At 38.6% G+C, this 19180-nt stretch overlaps 1 protein-coding gene across 1 annotated transcript; it reads right to left on the reverse strand.

The window, feature by feature from the left end:
* Positions 1-248: 248 nt before the first annotated feature.
* On the reverse strand, positions 249-18342 carry Ccdc195 (coiled-coil domain containing 195). Its single transcript, XM_077799589.1, has 3 exons — positions 18108-18342; positions 10614-10860; positions 249-372 (listed from the first exon to the last, which is right to left on the reverse strand). Exons 1-3 carry the CDS (start codon positions 18340-18342, stop codon positions 249-251), a joined length of 606 nt encoding a protein of 201 aa, XP_077655715.1.
* Between the last annotated feature and the right edge of the window lie 838 nt (positions 18343-19180).

Genomic DNA, 19180 nt, shown 5'->3' on the forward strand with positions numbered 1-19180 from the left:
CAATTTAATCGTTCACATGCTGCATGACAAGCAGTGGCCACTGCACACGCATAGGTCCTTAGTATTTAATAAAAACAAAAGGCCATCACTTGCATTCCTAGGCTGAGCAAGTCCATTGTCCAGACACTTGGCATTCCATGTGTCTACTGCTCATCTTGCCAGAGTTCTGGGCAGGGAAAGGCACAGGTCCAGCTAGGCCTTGATGCTCGAATCTTGATGTTCTTGTTACATCTACTGCCTTGTGCGTCCTATTCTGCAATAGCACTTAGCTGGTTGGAGGTCTGATTTGGTGAGCATTTCAAAGAACTTGAATTTTTGGAACATGAAGACATGCTCCTAGGTAACAGGAAGCTGACCGTCTTGATCTTGTCCCTACAGAAAGCAGAAGAAGGGCTTTTACTGAGCCTTAATATGTTACATTTGCTATTTTTGCCCCACACCAAATACTGTCTTCAATGTTTATTTACTGTATTATGATAGATTTTTGTTTAGTTATTCAATAATAATAATAATATATTGGGACTGATCTGTGCAGGGTCCAGGCTCACAGTAGGCCCAGGTCCATCCTGCCAGCTGCAGATACCTGCCGGAGCCCAAGCACAGGGCCAGCAGACCCCTGCCAGAGCTCAGGCCTGGCCCAGATCCGCCCACACCAACATATGTGGGACCCAGGCCTAGGATATGTCAGGGTTCGCCACCCCTCCACCACCTGGGAGCCTAAGCCTAACCCACTTCCATCTTGGGACACTGTAGTCATCGCCATAGCCTTCCCCAGCAGTAGCCCCTACCTTTTTGACAACAAACCAGGCCTTGAAGCAGCTACATCTCAGAGCAGGCATCCCAAAGACAGTGTGAGGCCCACCTTTTTAGCCCCATCTCTGTAAGACATTGTTTTCATCTCGGGGGCACCTCCACTATCATTTCAAGTTATCTCAGCTATTGCCGCCACCACCTTTAGTTGTAGTAGCATCCATTGAGGGACACCACAGGTTCTGGAAGCCCAACATCAAGGTGAGGTATAGACCATCTGCACAGGTACTGCAAGAATATAGGAAAGAACCTGTAACACCTCAGATCCACACTGCAAGGAAGGAAGACACATAGACAACATGAAAAAACCAGGGAGGAAAGTGCCCCAAACAGACCAGGGTACTACAATAACAAAACCCATGGACAGCACAGTTGATGAGATGTCAGAGAAGGGTTCAGAAGGTTCATAACTAAAATGATCTGTGAATTAAAGAGTGATCTAAATGAGCAAATATAGGCAAAAATTGATCAAAGAAATAAGAGAGCAAATACAGGTAGCAAAAGATTACTTCAAGAAAGAGAAAGAGACTCTGAAAAAAAAAACCAGTCAGAAATCCTTGAAATGAAGGAAACAATAAACCAAATAAAAAATTCAATAGAAAGCATAACCAACAGACTAGATCACTTGGAAGAAAAAATGTCAGATACTGAAGACAAAGTATACCATCTGGAAAATAAAGTTGACCACACAGTGAAGATAGTAAGAAACCACGAACAGAACATCCAATAATTATGGAACGCATCAAAAGACAAAATCTAAGAGTTATTGGGATAGAGGAAGGCACAGTGTTTCAAACCAAAGGAATGCACAATCTCTTCAATGAGATAATATCAAAAAACTTCCCAAGCATGAAGAATGAATTGGAAAACCAAATACAAGAGGCTTATGGGACACCAAATGTACAAAATTACAACAGATCTATACCAAGGCACATTATAATGAAAATGCCTAGCATACAGAATAAGGATAGAACCTTAAAAGCTGCAAGAGAGAGGAATCAGATCCCATATAGGGGGAGACCAATTTGTATCTCAGCAGATTTTTCAACCCAGACCCTCAAAGCCAGGAGAACATATACCAAGCTCTGAAAGAAAATGGATGCCAACCAAGAATCTTATATGCAGCAAAATTAAGCTTTAGATTTGATGATGAAATCAAAACTTTCTGTCATAAACAAAAGTTAAAAGAATTTACAACTAGAAAGCCTGTACTACAGATCATCCTCAGCAAAACATTCCACAAAGAGGAAATGAAAAACAATGATGAAAATCAGCAAAGGAAGGTATTACACTAAAGGAAAAACTAATCAGAGAAAAAAACCAAATCACGTTAAATACCAAAAATAAACAAAAATGGCTGGGAATACAAATCATGTCTCAATAATAACCCTGAAAGTTAATGGCCTAAACTCATCAGTCAAAAGACATAGGCTAGCAGATTGGATTAAAACAACAACAACAACAACAACAATATGCTGCCTCCAAGAGACTCATCGCATAGGAAAAGACATCCACAGACTGAAGGTGAAAGTTTGGGAAAAACCATACCACTCATATGGACTGCGGGAGCAAGCAGGGGTTTCCATCTTTATATCAAATAGACTTCAAGCTAAAGTCAATCAAAAGGGATAAAGAAGGACATTACATACTGCTCAAGGGAACTATACACCAACAAGACATAACGATTATAAATATATATGCTCATAACAATGGAGCATCTATATTCATCAAACAAACTCTTCTCAAGTTGAAGAGTCAAACAGACCACAACACAATAATTTTGGGTGATTTTAACACATCTCTTTCACCACTGTATATATCTTCCAAACAAAAGCTGAACAAAGAAACTATAGAACTCAATAATACAATCAATAACTTAGACTTAACTGATATAGAATATTTCACCCTTCAACAAGTGAATACACTTTCTTCTCAGCAGCACATGGATCCTTCTCTAAAATAGACCATATATTATGCCACAAAGCAACTCTTAGAGAATATAAAAAAGTAGAGATACTACTTGCATTCTATCAGATCATAGTGAAATGAAATTAGAAATCAATGAGAAAATAAAAAATAAAAGCCACTCCAACACCTGGAGACTAAATAATATGCTACTGAATGAACAATGGCTTGCAGAAGACATCAAGGAGGAGATTAAAACATTTTTAGAGGTAAATGAGAACACAGATACAACATATTTAAATCTCTGGGACACTATGAAGGCAGTTCTAAGAGGAAAGCTCATTGCATGAAGTTCATTTCTTAAAAGATGAAAAAGTCAACAAAAAAATGACCTAACATTACATCTCAAAGCCCTAGAAAAAGAATAAATCTACATCAAAAACAGTAGAAAACAGGAAATAATTAAAATCAGAGCTGAAATCAATGAACTTTAAACAAAATAAGTAATTGAAAAAATTGACAAAACAAAAAGTTGGTTCTTTGAAAAAATAAATAGAATTGACAGACCCTTAGCCATTCCAACAAAGAAAGAGAAGGAGAGAGAAAACTCAAATTACTAACATACATGATGAAAAAGATAGTATCACAACAGACACTACAGAAATACAGAAGATAACTAGAAATTATTTCGAAAACTTGTACTCCAATAAAATAGAAAATATTGAAGGCATTGAAAATTTTCTAGAGTCATATGATTTGCCCAAATTGAATCAGAATGATATACACAATTTAAACAGATCAATTTCAAGCGACAAAATAGAAGACACCATCAGAAGCCTACCAACCAAGAAAAGTTCAGGACTGGTGGATAAACAGTCAAGTTCTACAAGACCTTTAAAGAAGAATTAATACCAATACTCTTTAACTTATTTCAGGAAACAGAAAAAGAGGGAGCACTTCCAAACTCATTCTATGAGGCCAATATCACCCTGATTCCAAAACCAGACAAAGACACATCAAAAAAAGAAAAAATTAGACCAATATCTTTAATGAACATAGATGCAAAAATTCTCAATAAAATTCTGGCAAATCAAATATAAAAACATATCAAAAATATAGTACACCATGATCAAGTGGGGTTTATTCCAGTGATTCGAGGTTGGTTCAACATACAGAAATCAATAAATGTAATTCATCTCATCAATAGACTTAAAGATAAGAACCATATGATCATCTCAATAGATGCAAAAAAAAGCATTCAACAAAATATAGTACCCCTTCATGTTCAAAACACTAGAAAACTATGGATAGTAGGAACATACCTCAACATTGTAAAAGCTATCTATGCAAAACCCAAGGCCAACATCATTCTAAATGGAGAAAAATAGAAAACATTCTCTCTAAAAACTGGAATAAGACAGGGATGCCCTCTTTCACCCCTTATATTTAGCATAGTTCTTGAAATGCTGGCCAGAGCAATCAGACAGACCAAAGAAATTAAAGGAATATGGATAGATAAAGAAGAACTCAAACAAGCACTATTTTCCAAGAATATGATTCTGTACCTAGAAGACCCAAAAAATTCCACCAGAAAAATTCTAGAACTAGAAAATGAATTCAGCAAAGCAGTGTGATAAAAAATCAGCACCCATAAATCAAAGGCATTTCTGTATATAAGTGACAAATTCTCAGAAAGGGAAATGAGGAAAACTATCCCATTTACAATAGCCTCAAAATAAAACAAAAACAAAAACAAAATCAAAAAAACTTGGGAATCAATGAAAGAGATGAAAGACCTCTACAATGAAAACTATAGAATGCTAAAGAAATTAAAGAAGACCTTAGAAGATGAAAAAATCTCCCTTATTCTTGGATAGGCAGAATAATATTATCAAAATTACCATACTATACAGATTTAATGCAATTCCAACCAAAATCCCAATGACATTCCTCATAGAAATAGAAAAAGCAGTCATGAAATTCATCTGGAAAAATAAGAGACCCAGAATAGCTAAAGCAATCCTTAGCAAGAAGAGTGAAGCAGGTGGCATCACTGTATCAGAGCTTAAACTATACTACTGAGCAATAGTAACAAAAGAAGCATGGTATTGGCACCAAAATAGACTCATAGACCAATGGTACAGAATAGAGGACACAGAGACTAATCCACATAATTACAGTTATCTTATATTTGAAAAGGTGTCAAAACATACATTGGAGAAAAGATACCCTCTTCAACAAATGGTGCTGGGAAAATTGGAAATCGATATGCAACAAAATGAAATTAAACCCCTATCTTTCACTATGCACAAAACTCAACTCAAAGTGCATTAAGGATCTAGGAATTAAACCAGAGACACTGCATCTATTAGAAAAAAAGTAGGCCCAAATTTCCATAATGTCAGATTAGACCCCCGCTTCCTTAATAAGACTCATATAGCATAAGAATTAATATCAAGAATAAATAAATGGATGGATTCAAACTAAAAAGCTTCTTCTCAGCAAAATAAACAATTAGTGAGGTGAATAGGGAATCTACTAATTGGGAACAAATTTTTACCACATGCATGTCAGATAGAGTACTAATCTCTAGAATAAAGAACTCAAAAATCTTAACACCAAAAAAACAAATAACCCAATCAATAAATGGGCCAAGGAACTGAACTGACACTTCTCAGAAGAAGATATACAATCAATCAACAAATATATGAAAAAATGTCCAATATCTCTAGCAGTTAGAGAAATGCAAATCAAAACTAATCTAAGATTTCATCTCACTTCAGTCAGAATGGCAGCTATTTTGAAGACAAACAACAATAAGTGTTGGCGAGGATATGGGGAAAAAGGCACACTCATACATTGCTGGTGGGACTGCAAATTGGTGCAGCCAATATGGAAAGCAGTATGGAGAGTCCTTGGAAAACTGGGAATGAAACCACCATTGACCCAGGTATCCCTCTCCTTGGTCTATACCCAAAGGACTTTTTTTTTTTTTTTTTAAGAGACAGAGAGGAGAGAGAGAGAATTTTTTTTTAATATTTATTTTTCAGTTCTCGGCGGACACAACATCTTTGTTGGTATGTGGTGCTGAGGATCGAACCCAGGCTGCACGCATACCAGGCGAGCGCGCTACCGCTTGAGCCACATCCCCAGCCCCCCAAAGGACTTTAAAACAGCATACCACAGGGACACAGCCACATCAATGTTTACAGCAGCACAATTCACAATAGCTAAACTGTGGAACCAACCTAGATGCCCTTCAGTAGATGAATGGATAAAGAAAATGTGGTATATATACACAATTGAATATTATTCAGCATTAAAAGAGAATAAAATCATGGCATTTGCAAGCAAATGTATGGAGCTGGAGAATATAATGCTAAGTGAAATTAGCCAATCCCCCAAAACCAAATGCTGAATGATTTCTCTGATTTAAGGATGGTGATCCATAATATGCTGCGGGAGGGGGGGGGATGGGAGGATTAAATGAACTCTAGATAGAGCAAAGGGGAAAAGGGGAGGGAGGGGGAGGGAGAGGGTATAAGGGGAGGAAAGATGGTGGAATGCAATGGTCATCGTTACCCTAAGTACATATATGAAGACACGAAGGATGTGACTCTACTTAGTGCACAACCAGAGACAAGAAAAATTGTGCTCTATATGTGTAATATGAATTGTAATGCATTCTGTTGTCATATATAACAAATTAAAATAAAAAATTCATGAGAAAAAAAATTATCGCAATTGGCTTTTAATTAAGCCCAGTGAATAGTGCATTTGAAACTACTGAAGGAGGGTCTGTACCTCAGAGGATTGGTTATCAGCTTGATGCAAGTGGGATATCACACTGACTTAGGCAAACAGTCTTGCAACAAAATCTCTTCAGCTGAAATGAAGCAGAAATTTTGCAGCAATTTTATCTTATAATCCAGACCCATCTGCTGGTTTTCAACTCTGAGTTCACTGACTATCCATCATGCCCCCACAACAAATGGAACAAGGGGAAACAGCAATTGCCCAGTGTAACCTGGGCAATCTCCTTTCATTTTCCTTACTTCTTCTTTTATCTCTAAAGCGTTATATCGAATTTTGATGTAAACCAGGACAAATGGCTCTTAAGAACAAGTCTAAAGAGCTGTGTTTAAAAATGAGTACTTCCCCCTCAGGAAACACATCTGCACCTTCCCCTGGGGAGGAAGGCTGGCCAGGCGTTGGAATCAATAACATAATGGTGACCATAGCCAATTATGGAGCATTCGCTGGACTATTTCACTTATTCCTCACTAAGTCTATGAGGTAACTGCTGTTATGATTCCCTTTTCACAGAAGAGTAATTCGTGTGGCAAACAACCCTAATAACTCTTTCCAAGGCCACGTTGTTTGTCAGTGATGGAGTTGGGAATTTAGCCATCTGATTCCAGAGACCATCTTCTTAACCACTTCCATTTGGAAAAGGAGAGAATACACTTATTGGAATGCAACTAGCTTCTTTCTTTAATTAGAAAATGAAATAAACAGCATTTTAACTTTCAACTGTCTGTCTGAACCCTTTCCTTGTTAACAGCTTGGGATTGCTCCCCCCCCCACCCCCTTGAAACCCAGGAAGAAAAGATCGTATTTCTTTGTTGAAATCAAATGAAAATTAAAATCCTATCTCTAGTTTCTGGAAAGCTTTGGTTCTTAAAAATATTGACATTGGCATTATTCTAAAAAAAAATGCTTTATGGTAGAATAATGGAAAAGTTCACAAGCAAATTAGGGATGATGTCTGATATGATTCAAAATCTATTTCCAACAAATTGGTTCTCCGTAAAACCTTTGTAAAATTCTTTGAAAGTTATTAGGAGGTAAATGAATTTCCCAAACAATCAGAAAGATAATGTAATGACATGTCACTTTACTAGTTAATTCCTGAGAATGTAAGGGACAAAATAGAAAAGGACTACAATAAAAAACATACTTAAATCATACACTAAAGTTCTGTATCTAGTGGATTTTATACCAATTCTGATGTTGATTTTAAGCCAATACTGACTTTATTCTTTTAATATAATCCTACAATTGTCTCAGTCATTCAAATTAAACTAACTTCTAAATTAGAAATGGATTGTGTTATACCTATTTGTGAGTTGGCAGCCTGGAAGTTGGAAAACATTTTACTTCAGAAAAATAATACTTTGTGAACATTGGTTATGTTCTCAAACTATCATAGAAAATATAAAAATGGAAATGGGAATATCAGTAGTACTATAATTCTCAGTTAGCATTTATAGTCTGGTTAAGTATAAACAATAAGTCGTTTTAATACATGTTCATTCTTCAATTTCAAAGAGATCAATGAAAATCTAAAGAGTAGGCATTTGGTAGTGGGATTATGGAGGATTTTCCTTTTTTGTGTGTTTTTTTCTTTGTATATTGCATTTATATTTTGCAATTTGTAAGGGGTGTGTGGGTGTGTTATGTATTTTTCCTTCCTTTTCTAGAGAAAACAAATTAAAAACAAAAAAACAAAAACTAAAGAAAACCAAACCTCTGCCTTTCCTCTTCCCTCTCTGAAGAAACATGGCCATTGAAATCCAGTGGCTCTGCATCTACTTCTTGTTTCCATATCCCATATCTCATCTGTCAACAAATCTGTTTGGCACCATCTTCTAAACATATTCAGAAAATATATCCAATGTTCCTACTGTGGCAGAGAAATGATCACCCTTTGCCTAGAGGACTTTAGAGCCTGGTCTAAATCTGGTCTCCTTGTTTTAGGTGTTGTTCTTTCATAGTCTTTTCACAACAGGGCTCCCAACATGATCCTTTTTTTTTTTTTTTTTAAATGAAAAGAGCAGGTGACGCACCCCAATTCCCTGGAATAAATCCAGAGTTGTTGGAGGTGGGGAAACCGCCCTTGGCTCTTTGCCTCCCGTCTTTCTGCTCCAGGCTGCTTGCTCCCTTGCTGGCAGCCCGGCCGCCTTGCCTGTCCTTGAACACATCAGTCATGCTCCTGCCTGGTGTTTCGCATGTGCTGTTTGCAAGGCCTGCCGAGTTCTTCCCTGGGGTACCATCCCTCGCTCCTTCTGTTCTCAAGTGGTGAGGCCCTTTTTGGCTGTGGCAGCAAATATTCTAACAATGCTGGCTCCTCTCACCCTTGCCCTCTATTTTGCTTTGTTTTTCCTCACAGCATCTGACATAATGTACCCTTTCTCAATTTTCATGTTCACTGATTATCATGTTACAAAGAAACAAGGTCCAGGAGGGTTGGGATCCGTGGCAGTTGTTCCCTGCTGTATGCAGGGGCCTCGAATCTTGCCCAGCAGGAAGAACACACTCAGGACATGATTATTGAATAGATGACTATATGTAATTCAAGCAGAAAAACAGGTTGGAAGGATCGAAACCAAACTCGTGATGGCATTGGCCCCTGAGAAGGTTGGGGGAAGAGAGAGATAAGGCCTTCCTCTTAATTAGTCACATTTCATTTCTCCTCTACATAAAAATATCTGAAGCAAATGCGACGGAACTCTTGTAGATGTCTACATCAGTGTTTGTAACATTTCTAAATAATCCTGTGCATTGAAAGATGTCAAATGACAATTAATTGTTCACTAGTCTTCCAATAGTTACAGGATGTAGCCCACATTCCTTAGCATGCCACAGAAGGCCCCTGATGACAGATTCTGCTCATCTCTCCATCCTCATTCACATCACGACTTTTGGTTTCTGTTAATGTCATGTTTTTTTTTTGTTTTTTTTTTTTGCCTTCACGTCTTTTTTTGTTTTACTTATGTTAACGTTTCCATTTTTCTTTGCCTGACTAAATCCAGCCTTCCTTTATGATTCAGGCTCCTCTCTGTTCCTAGGATGGAACTTTCTACAAAGGACACACAATTTTCTTTCTGTCTTTTGAAATCCAAATAAAACTGGCTCAACTTCTGAATCCCACATCCTGTGGGAGGTCTGTGCTCTTTGCAATACTTATGAGAATTCCTGCAGCGCTGTTACTTATGGTTATCCCTTGATTGGATATTCTGTTACCACCAAAGGAGATGATTCACTTACTCTCTCAACATTTGTATTTTCTACTTTCTCTTTTCTCTGATAAGCTAATCATGAAGCTCTGGTTTTCTTTTCTTGATTTTCCTCCTTTTATTCACACAAGACAGATGTGTGGAGACTTGGCTGGAGTCAGGGCCTCATTGGGGGTTGGAAGGTAGGGAGGCAGAGGGTGGGGGAAAGGAGGCCACACTCCAGCATGGTAGGTCGATCAATTATGCTTAATATGACACTTTCATTCTAGAAGACTCCTTGGCTCTCCCTGCTGCAGGGGTCACTGGCTAAGATTCCTCTTGAAGACCCCAAACCTGTCTCTCAAACATTCTGTCAAATTCCTCTCATTCTTAGGCTATGCCTAACTCTGCAAATACCAATTTTTAAAATTTGGAGACAGTTTGGCTTTCCCTTTGACTCTTGGCCCTTTTGAGTTTTGCCTGAAGAGTGCTTCAAAGACCCTGAAGCCCATCCGGCCCATTAAGTCATGTGCCTCCACAGGAAGAGTTCTCTCTGAGAGCAACTGTCTGCTCAGCTCCCAATGTGCCCAGGCCTTCTCCCTAGAAACACTTTGTTGTGTGCGCAGTTTGCTGTGTGTCTCTAGGATTAAATGAGAGTTTTGAACATAATGGCTTACTTTTGCTGACTCTTGTGTTGTTGGTGCCCAGCTCAGAACATCACTGCTAAGGCCTGATGAACGATTGAAAGCTTATGTTTTATGCTGACTTGAAGTATCAGAGTGTTTGTAAGATTTGACCTAAAATTTTTTTTTGTTCCTATGGATTCCCCAAATGGATAGAAATCAGATGGAAATAATTTTGATCCAATCTTAAGCATGTGCCTAGCACAGTGAACATTACCTGCACCTGAAAGCATGCTCAGGAGAAGCTCTTTGGCTGGAACTACTGTTGCTAAAAGAATCTGCGGCCAACATCCTGTCTTGGTTGTCCTGCTTTGTAACTGAAGAACTTGTCAGTGACTTAACTGGTCCCTGAGCTTCCACGATTCCACCATTTGGATGTCTTTTCCTAGTTTTCCAGGGATCATTTGCAGTAAATGAATGAACTGATGAAGAAATGGAATAGCGCCTAACAATCATGACATTGCCTGCAGGGGAGACAAAAAATTCAAGTTAAATGTGATGTTACCCTTAATGATATCCACATGTGGAAAATTATGTCAATCACATTTTATTGACTCTAACAAAAAAAAACTATTATTTTTGTTTCATTTCTTGCACAAAAGACATCTATTTACTGATTTATTTTACAAATGTCAGTTGAGGGCCAACCATGTAGCAGTCACTTTTTCTAAAACGAGGGTGTGATAATGAATATAAAATTCTTGCTTGCAGCGAGCTTATAGTCGTTTGTGGAAGACAGATAATAACCAAACAATACACGACCTGATTCATACAGAGAAAGATGGGGCTGATAGGGGCAGGGGAGAGAGACCAGTGAAGGAGGTGACTAGAAGCTGTTTAAGTTTTTATTTTATTTTATTTCTGTGGTGATGGGGATTGAACCCAGGGCCTTGTGCATGCAAGGTAAGTACTCTACCAACTGAGCTATATCCCCAGCCCTGTTTAAATTTTTGCTTTTAAAAAATTGTTGTGAGAATGCAGCATCTGTTCACAATAGCTTATGGATAAGCTGTTATTATGGATAACTAGAAAAGAGGCACTCAAAGGTTCCAGTCACAAAGCAATGTTCAGGATAGAGAAGTGTTCATGATCCTGATTTGAGCCATGTGCATAATATACACATGTTGAAATATCATTATACTCTGTTAATATGAACAAATAAAATGTATTGGTCGAAAACAGAAAAAATGTTTAAGATGGAAATGCTAATTCCTTGAGCATTACACATTGCATACTTATATCAAATTATCACACTATACCCCATAAATATATACAATTAAAACAGTATCAATTAATTTAAAAAATTAAATGAGGAAGAGGGACCTAGTCATAAATAGATAATAAACCCAGGACTTAAAATTGGAGTCATGTGGGACTTTTTGAGATGCCAGTTCTTGATGGCCTCCTCACCCTCACTCTAGAACTGGCTCATCCACCATCCCTGACCTGAATGGTCACCTGAATGGCCACTTGAATGCCCCAGTGATCCAGTGGTTGCTCTAACTGGCCTGTTATTGCATGTTTTGGTTCCATGGTAAAGTTATTATGAGGAAACCCGTTGAAGGAGTGATGAGAGCAAAGAAGACCTGTGGAAAGAAGAGAAGATGCACAGGCAGTTGGAGTGACCCTGGGTGAGGTGGAGAGAGAGCCCTGGCCTTAGCTCCTGAGGGCTTTCAGTGCGATTTCTGTCTGTTTTTTCCAATAAGATCCTTTCTTGAGGTAAATAAAATCTTCTTTGTTCCTTGAAACTAAAGAACCCCGATGAAAAGAGTTTCATTTTAGGGGAGCTTTGTCAAATCCCAACTCTCACACTGTACTAACTGCTACCTGGAACTTGTCACTTGACTGTTTTTTTTTTTTTTTTTTGGCATTAGGGATTGAACTCAGGGGCAGTTTACCACTGAGCCACATTCCTTTTTATTTTGAGATGAATTCTTGCTAAGTTGTTGAGGGTCTCACTAAGTTGTAGAGGCTGGCCTTGAACTTGTGATCCTTCTGCCTCAGTCTCCTGAGTTGCTAGAATTACAGGTGTGCACCACAGCACCCTGCTTCTATTTTGAATTCTCCTTGGATATCCACTTATTATCGAGGAGGCCAACAACACTGACCTCATGGTTTGGTTTTCATCTTTTGTACTTTTTTCTCTTTCTCACCATAGCTTTACTAATAATTCTCATGGGAGTGTAAAAACATTACACATTGTGTCATGCATTAGAAACTCAGAAGTATAATTATTTATTAAATTTGCTTCCTGCCTCTGCAGAAAGAAGACATAAAATTATTATGGCAAATGCATGAAGTGGAGATTTCCTTGGCTTTGTGTAGTTTGGAAGAGCAGAAGACCAAGTTTAGAGAAGATTCTGTGGAGAGTTAAGTTCAAATCTATCTGAAGTGATTAACTGCAAATTCTGTTCATAAGTTAACTTGAAACACTTTCTTTGGCTATGATACATAACTTTCATAACTATGTAAAACAGATTTGCCACTACTGGCAAACGTGAACATTTCTGTTTAAATGGGTTAGACAACAACCCTTCATTCTGAATCCCAGGAAACAACAGGGGAAATCATGCTGTGATAGTGAAGCTGAGTTTATTTTTATTTGGGCCCTACACTCAATGTGGAACTGATTAGCAATAAGCTCTTTGTTCATCTCCCTGGGTCACAAATAGTGTGTGTCCTTCAGTTTCTCATCAACACAAGGGAAGAGATGGTCAACACAGCATCCCAACATCCTTAGCACAATTTCAAAGATCATTTCCAAATGCAGTTTATGTGCTAGTAAAGGAGATGAGCAAATTGAAAAAATGGCAATGCTGCGAGTTCCCTGTAATGCATTGTTTCTTTTATCTTCTCTGCAGCAAATTACCTCTTTCCTAACAGTCCCAAGGCCCAGGTGGCACAGGGTAGAAGGGGAGAGGGACCATTCCTGAAAGCAGTGGCTAGATTTCGTCTCTTCCAAATATTTAGGCACATACTGAGGTTTCCTTGAGCATTTATTCAACAAGGACTCATTCTGAGCGGGCACCCTGCATTCTTATAACATAGACGTATGTGTGTATACATATGTATACATACACATGTTAATTATGTAGAATAATGGGTTTCATTGGGACATATTTGTATAATGTTTTAGTCAGTTTTTTTTTTCTGCTGTGATGAAAAGATCTGGCCCAGAACAATTTTAGGGGAGGAAAAGTTTATTTGGGGACTCATGGTTTCACAGGTCTCGTCCATGGGCAGCAGTCTCTATTCATTGGGCCTCAAGATGAGGCAGAACATCATGGCAGAGTGTGTGGCAGAGGGAAGCAGCTCACATGAATATCAGGAAGCAGAGAGAGAGACTCCACTCCAGATAGAAATATATACCCCAAAGCCACACCCCCAATGCCCCACCTCCTCCAGCCACACCCCACCTGCTTCCAGTTACTGCTCAATTAATCCCTACCAGGTGATTAATTCACAGACTGGGTTAAGGCTCTTACAATCATTTCTCCTCTGAACCTCCTTGCATTGTCTTACACGTGAACTTTTGGGGGACAACTCACATCCAAACCATAATATACATGCATATAGAATAATCTGATCAATTTCATCCCCAATACCCTCCCTTACTCTACCTCCTCCTCCCCTTCCTCTACACTAATGGTCTCCCTTCTACTTTCATGATATCCCTCTTTTTTCCCCTCTTGCTTCCACATATGAGAGAAAACCTATGACGTATGTCTTTGGATGTCTGGCTTATTTCACTTAACATGATACTTTTCAGTTCCATCCATTTTCCTGCAAAGGACATAATTTCATTCTTCTTTAGGGAAAAATAAGATTCCATTGTGTATATATGCCACATTTTATTCCATTCATCTGTTTACAGACATCAAGGCTGATTCCATAACTTGGCTACTGTGAATTGTGCACGTATATTCAAAGTGTGATGACTTTAATTCTTTTTGATAAATACAAAAGAGTAGTACAGCTGGATCACACGTTAGTTTAATTTTTAGTGTTTAGGGAACCTCCATACTGATTTCCATAGCAGCCATACTAATTTACATTCCCACCAATAGCACATAAGTGTTCCTTTCCCCCTGCATCCTCACCACCATTGATCGTTTTTTTGTAATCTTGATGATTACTATTCTGACTGGAATGAGATGGAATCTCAGTGTATTTATGATCTGCATTTTCCTGATGGATAGACATATAGCTATATTTATAACATCCATATTAATATGTAAAATACCCTGAGCAATATCAGAGCTATATCAGCATTCTGTGTCCTCAGGTGACTACAGGGGAAACAGGATCCTCCACTCACAAAGACTTATTGTTTCTTACTACATATATCACAGAGCAAAGAGACAAATTTTCAGTTCCAACTGACTTGCTTTCAGGTTTTTTGGTTACACACTCTCTCTCTTTCTCTGTCTCCCTCTCTCTTTCTCTCTTCTCTTTTGGTACTTGGGATTGAACCCAGGGATGCTCTACTACTACTAAGCCATATCCCAAGCCCTTCCTATTTTGAGACACAATCTTGCTAAGTTGCTGAGTCTGGCCTTAAACTTGCAATCCTCCTGTCTCAGCCTCTCTAGTAGCTGGGATCATAGGCCTGTACCACCAGGCCTGTACCACCATGACTCATACTTCTGATTTTACATCATTCTTCCTCAAAACCAGGTTTATATCATTTCATTATCAAAAAGGGTAAGATAAATTGTTAATCTCTCTGGATTTTATGTTCTCAAAAAAAAAAAAAATAAGGGTGTTTCTACTGGAAGATCTTTGGAAATTCCTGTCTGGTAGATTTATATGATTCAACTGCAAGTATGAATTTCAATTGATGTTGGCAAAATATTATTGAAAATACTAATAAAAACTTATACTCAAGTCAAGCACTATTTTTCTGATACATCCACTTATATGACAACCGTGAATAATTCATGCTGAGTCTTATTTGTGTTATTTCATTTAATCCTCTTGACAGTCCCGAGACCGGTTTTACCACTATTCCTGTTGTACAGGCAAAGAGACGGATCATAAAAGCACATTGCACTTATGGAATTAAGAAAGCTTACAGTTGGAAGAGGCCTTGGAATTTGTCTATCCCAACCCATTCATTTTTATGTGATGATGTTACAATCAGCCATTTGATATGACCTGCCCAGTCTTGTACAACTAGCACAAAACTGGGGCTATCACCCAGCTGTCTTCAGGCTCAAGCCAATCAATATTCATTCTCCTTACTCTACAGTACTACATCACATATAATAAACAAATACATATTTAAAGTAAAACAACCGGGCTCTCAAGCAAAATGTGAATCACACTTCTGTGTTTTGTTGATGCACCTAGCAAGAGATCCCAATGTCTCATTGGACATTATTGTTCATGTGCTGAAGGAGTGTGACACCCATCATATGTTTGATTTTTACAAATATTTTAACCTCCACTAAAGCCTGGTGATCTTCAGACCCCGAGAGTTGAAAGGGTTCTACTCTTTGCTCTTTGAACCATGCAATATTTGTTTTAAGACAGGACAAAGATACACAAAGACCCAACTTTCTTATTAGGATAAGTGTGCTAGAAAATAGATCTGAAGAAGTGTTGTTTGCTTTTTGGAGCAAGGCAGTGGCTTTCAGTGGCAGGTGTGGGGTATGATCTTTGCCGGCAACTGACATTTGACAGTGTCTGGAGGCGTTTTTGACGATCATAACTGGTGTAAGGGTGGGAACTATAGCAGTTAGTAGTTAGAAGCCACGGGAGTCACTAAACATCCTGCAGTACCCAGGATAATGGGAATGCCCATTATCCTGACCTCCAAAATGAAGTATTATTCAGTCCAAAATACCAGTGCAGAGGTTGAGAAACCCTGGAGTAAGTATATATTACCAATGCCAATATATTTTTGTTTTTCATTAAAATTTCTAATCTCCTTATGCCATTTTATTACATAATCAGCAGACAGAGCTACTCAAGTCCATAACTGTACTTGACAAAAAGGGAAAGATCCTGATTAGAGTCTGTTTTCAGCTTTGAAACGTAGGGTCTAGTGTGCCATACTAGAGGGAGAAACTCTAATAGAGAGAAGCACATTGTCAATCTGCTCAGACACTCCAAATGGCATTGCCTGAAGCCTTGGCAGTTGACATTAAGAACTTTGAGTGGTTAATTATGTATGTCAATTTTATGTGAATATGTTTTTGAATATATCACTGACAATTTAAATGCAGAACATATTTCTTGCTCTGCTGGTTTCTGACCTTATGTATAATCTCCAGAATCAAAAGTCTTAACTAACCCTTAGATGCTGTTGTTGGGAATGTAAATTAGTATGGCCACTCTGGGAAAAAGCGTAAAGGCTCCTCAAATAATTAAAAATAGAACTATCATAGGATTCAGCTATACCATTCCTAGGACATGTATTTAGAGTGGTGATGTCCATCTCATTCCACTGTCTTTCCATTCCTAGGTATTTATCTGAAGGAAATGAAGTCAGCATACAAAAGAGATACTTGTGTACTTATGTTTATTTTGGCAGTACTATTCATAATAGCCAAGATGTGGAATTAGCCTATCAACAGATGGATGGATAAAGAAACACACACACACACACACACACACACACACACACACACTGGAGTATTACACAGGAAATTGGATGAATCTAGAGAACATGATGTTAAGGAAATAAGCAAATACAGAAAGATTAGTATTTAATGTTTTATATGTGGAAACTATAAAAAAAGAAAGGTAAGACAGATGATATGGAAATAGACAAGGGACTATTAGAGAAGAAGAGGGGGATATTAGGGAGAAGGATGAATGAGAGGAGGGGGCAAGAAATGAAAGAAGGGAAGGTAGGCATCATCAAAGCATGGTATATACATGTATAGAAATACCACAGTGAAGCTCATCAGTTTAGTGACTCCAGTGGCTTCTAACTACTAACTGCTATAGTTCCCACCCTTACACCAGTTATGATCGTCAAAAATGCCTCCAGACACGATGCATTAATAATTATAATTTAAAAAATCTTTTCTATAAAAGGTGAAGTTTGATTTCTAGACTATATCTAACATTGATCTTACTTCTGGAAGCCTTCACTCTGTGCAGTAGGTGGGGTCATGTGCAACATGCCTCCGTAAGACAGTAAAGCTCTTTGTAAAATGTGGTTAAGAACCACTGTCTGTCATATGGTGTGTGCTTGCCAGGTGCCATATGGAGCCTTAAGTCCATACAATTGCAGGTGACCCTCACAAACACAAGCTGGGTACCATAATGCTTCTGGATCTGGAAAATGAAGATTCAAGAAGTTTGATAACTAGCTCACCGTCAAGTGGCTGAGTAACAAATCATTGACAACATACTTGACTGACTTTGATATCCATACACTTACCTATTCTGCAACACTGTCCCAGCTCAAGAGAACATGCCATTTGAGAGATACACATTTAGTGTTCTTTATGCAGCATTTAAGTGGTTCTTAAAGTGATTAATTTTTCCACAAACCTGGTGTTTCTTCCCAACATATCCAGAAATTGTTTTAGTGCTGCTAAAATAGGTTGCTTGAGAATGCTAATGAATTTTTTTGTCTAGGGAACCCATCACTGGGAATACTGAACAATGCAGTTATGTGATACCATCGTAGACCCACTGTTGAGGACACATGCAAAGACCAGTACAGCCCAGGAGAGTGGTGCAAGCCCAGTACCTGGGTGTTCCAGTGTGGTTGGCGTTGCATCAGTGGGAGTATCACCATGAGGGGCTGCTGAAGACGGTCCGTGCACTTCTTCTTCCCCTTCGTCTCCTGAATCTCCCCCAGAGCCGGCGGCCCTGTGACTACCTGAAGCCAGTTTCATGCAGAGGGCTTGATTCTCCTTTTCCAGTTTGCTGATCTCTGCCCGCAATTCCTGGATGACTCTGAGCAGCTGGGTGTTAGCTTCCATTGCTTCCTTCTCTGTTTCTCGGGTTGTACCTCTGGGGAAGACAGGCCAACTGTTACTCAGTGGGACAGTTTGGTCCTCCAGTGAACCTTCCCGAACAATGCCTGTCTCTCTTCCCTGTGCCATCTTTCAGCACCCCGGGGGTTAGGCTGCCCGGGGAGGTGGAGGATCTCCATGACTTATTCATCCTGGGTTTTGTTTTTCAGAACAGTGCTTTTCTTTCTTTAATTTCATATCCATCCACAGTTCTAGACATGGCTTTGTGTCCGAGCAGAAGACAATACTCCAAAAAAATTTCCAGTGAGGACAGAGTTTCTTGTTCCTGTCTTGAAATAATAGCCACAACAGCCATTCAATCTCTCCTCTGTGGCCACCTTTGGGATCAAATGTTTTGAAGGCTCACCAACTGCCACATGTAGAACAACACCGACCTAAGAATCATGCCTTATCTTTTCTGTTAAATATGCCATAGTTCTGTGGTTTTTATGGAGAATTATTAATTTTGACACCTTTTGATTAAGGAACCGGGTGACATTAATCACAAGGGAGTCATCTGAACTGCAGGACTATTATTTAAATATGATATTGGTAATTATACATAAATCCCTCAGGACAGACCAAGTAAAGCACCATATGCAGGATGTCTCTGCAGGTTTGTAACTTATGAGCATCTTGTTGGTAGTTTGTTTTAGGATGTTTGCCTGGGCACAGGTTGCCCAGGGATATTTTGGGAATGTAAGAAGATAAGGGCAGAACATTAATCTTGAATGAAAAAAACAAGGAACAGTTACAGCTTTCATTACCTATTTCCTGAAGAGGTTTTTTTTTTGTTGGGGATGAA

Source organism: Urocitellus parryii, chromosome 1 (assembly GCF_045843805.1).
Source record: "Urocitellus parryii isolate mUroPar1 chromosome 1, mUroPar1.hap1, whole genome shotgun sequence".
NCBI lineage: Eukaryota > Metazoa > Chordata > Mammalia > Rodentia > Sciuridae > Urocitellus > Urocitellus parryii.

What these genes read in the sequence shown, in the direction of transcription:
- Ccdc195 (XM_077799589.1), bottom strand. Translation starts at nt 18,342, where the DNA reads ATGGAAGCTAACACCCAGCTGCTCAGAGTCATCCAGGAATTGCGGGCA. An exon ending in AACCACACTGGAACACCCAG is followed by an intron (nt 10,861 to 18,107) that starts GTACTGGGCTTG and finishes TCTCCCCTGCAG; the next exon opens with GCAATGTCATGATTGTTAGG. An exon ending in GAGCATGCTTTCAGGTGCAG is followed by an intron (nt 373 to 10,613) that starts GTAATGTTCACT and finishes TGCTTTCTGTAG; the next exon opens with GGACAAGATCAAGACGGTCA.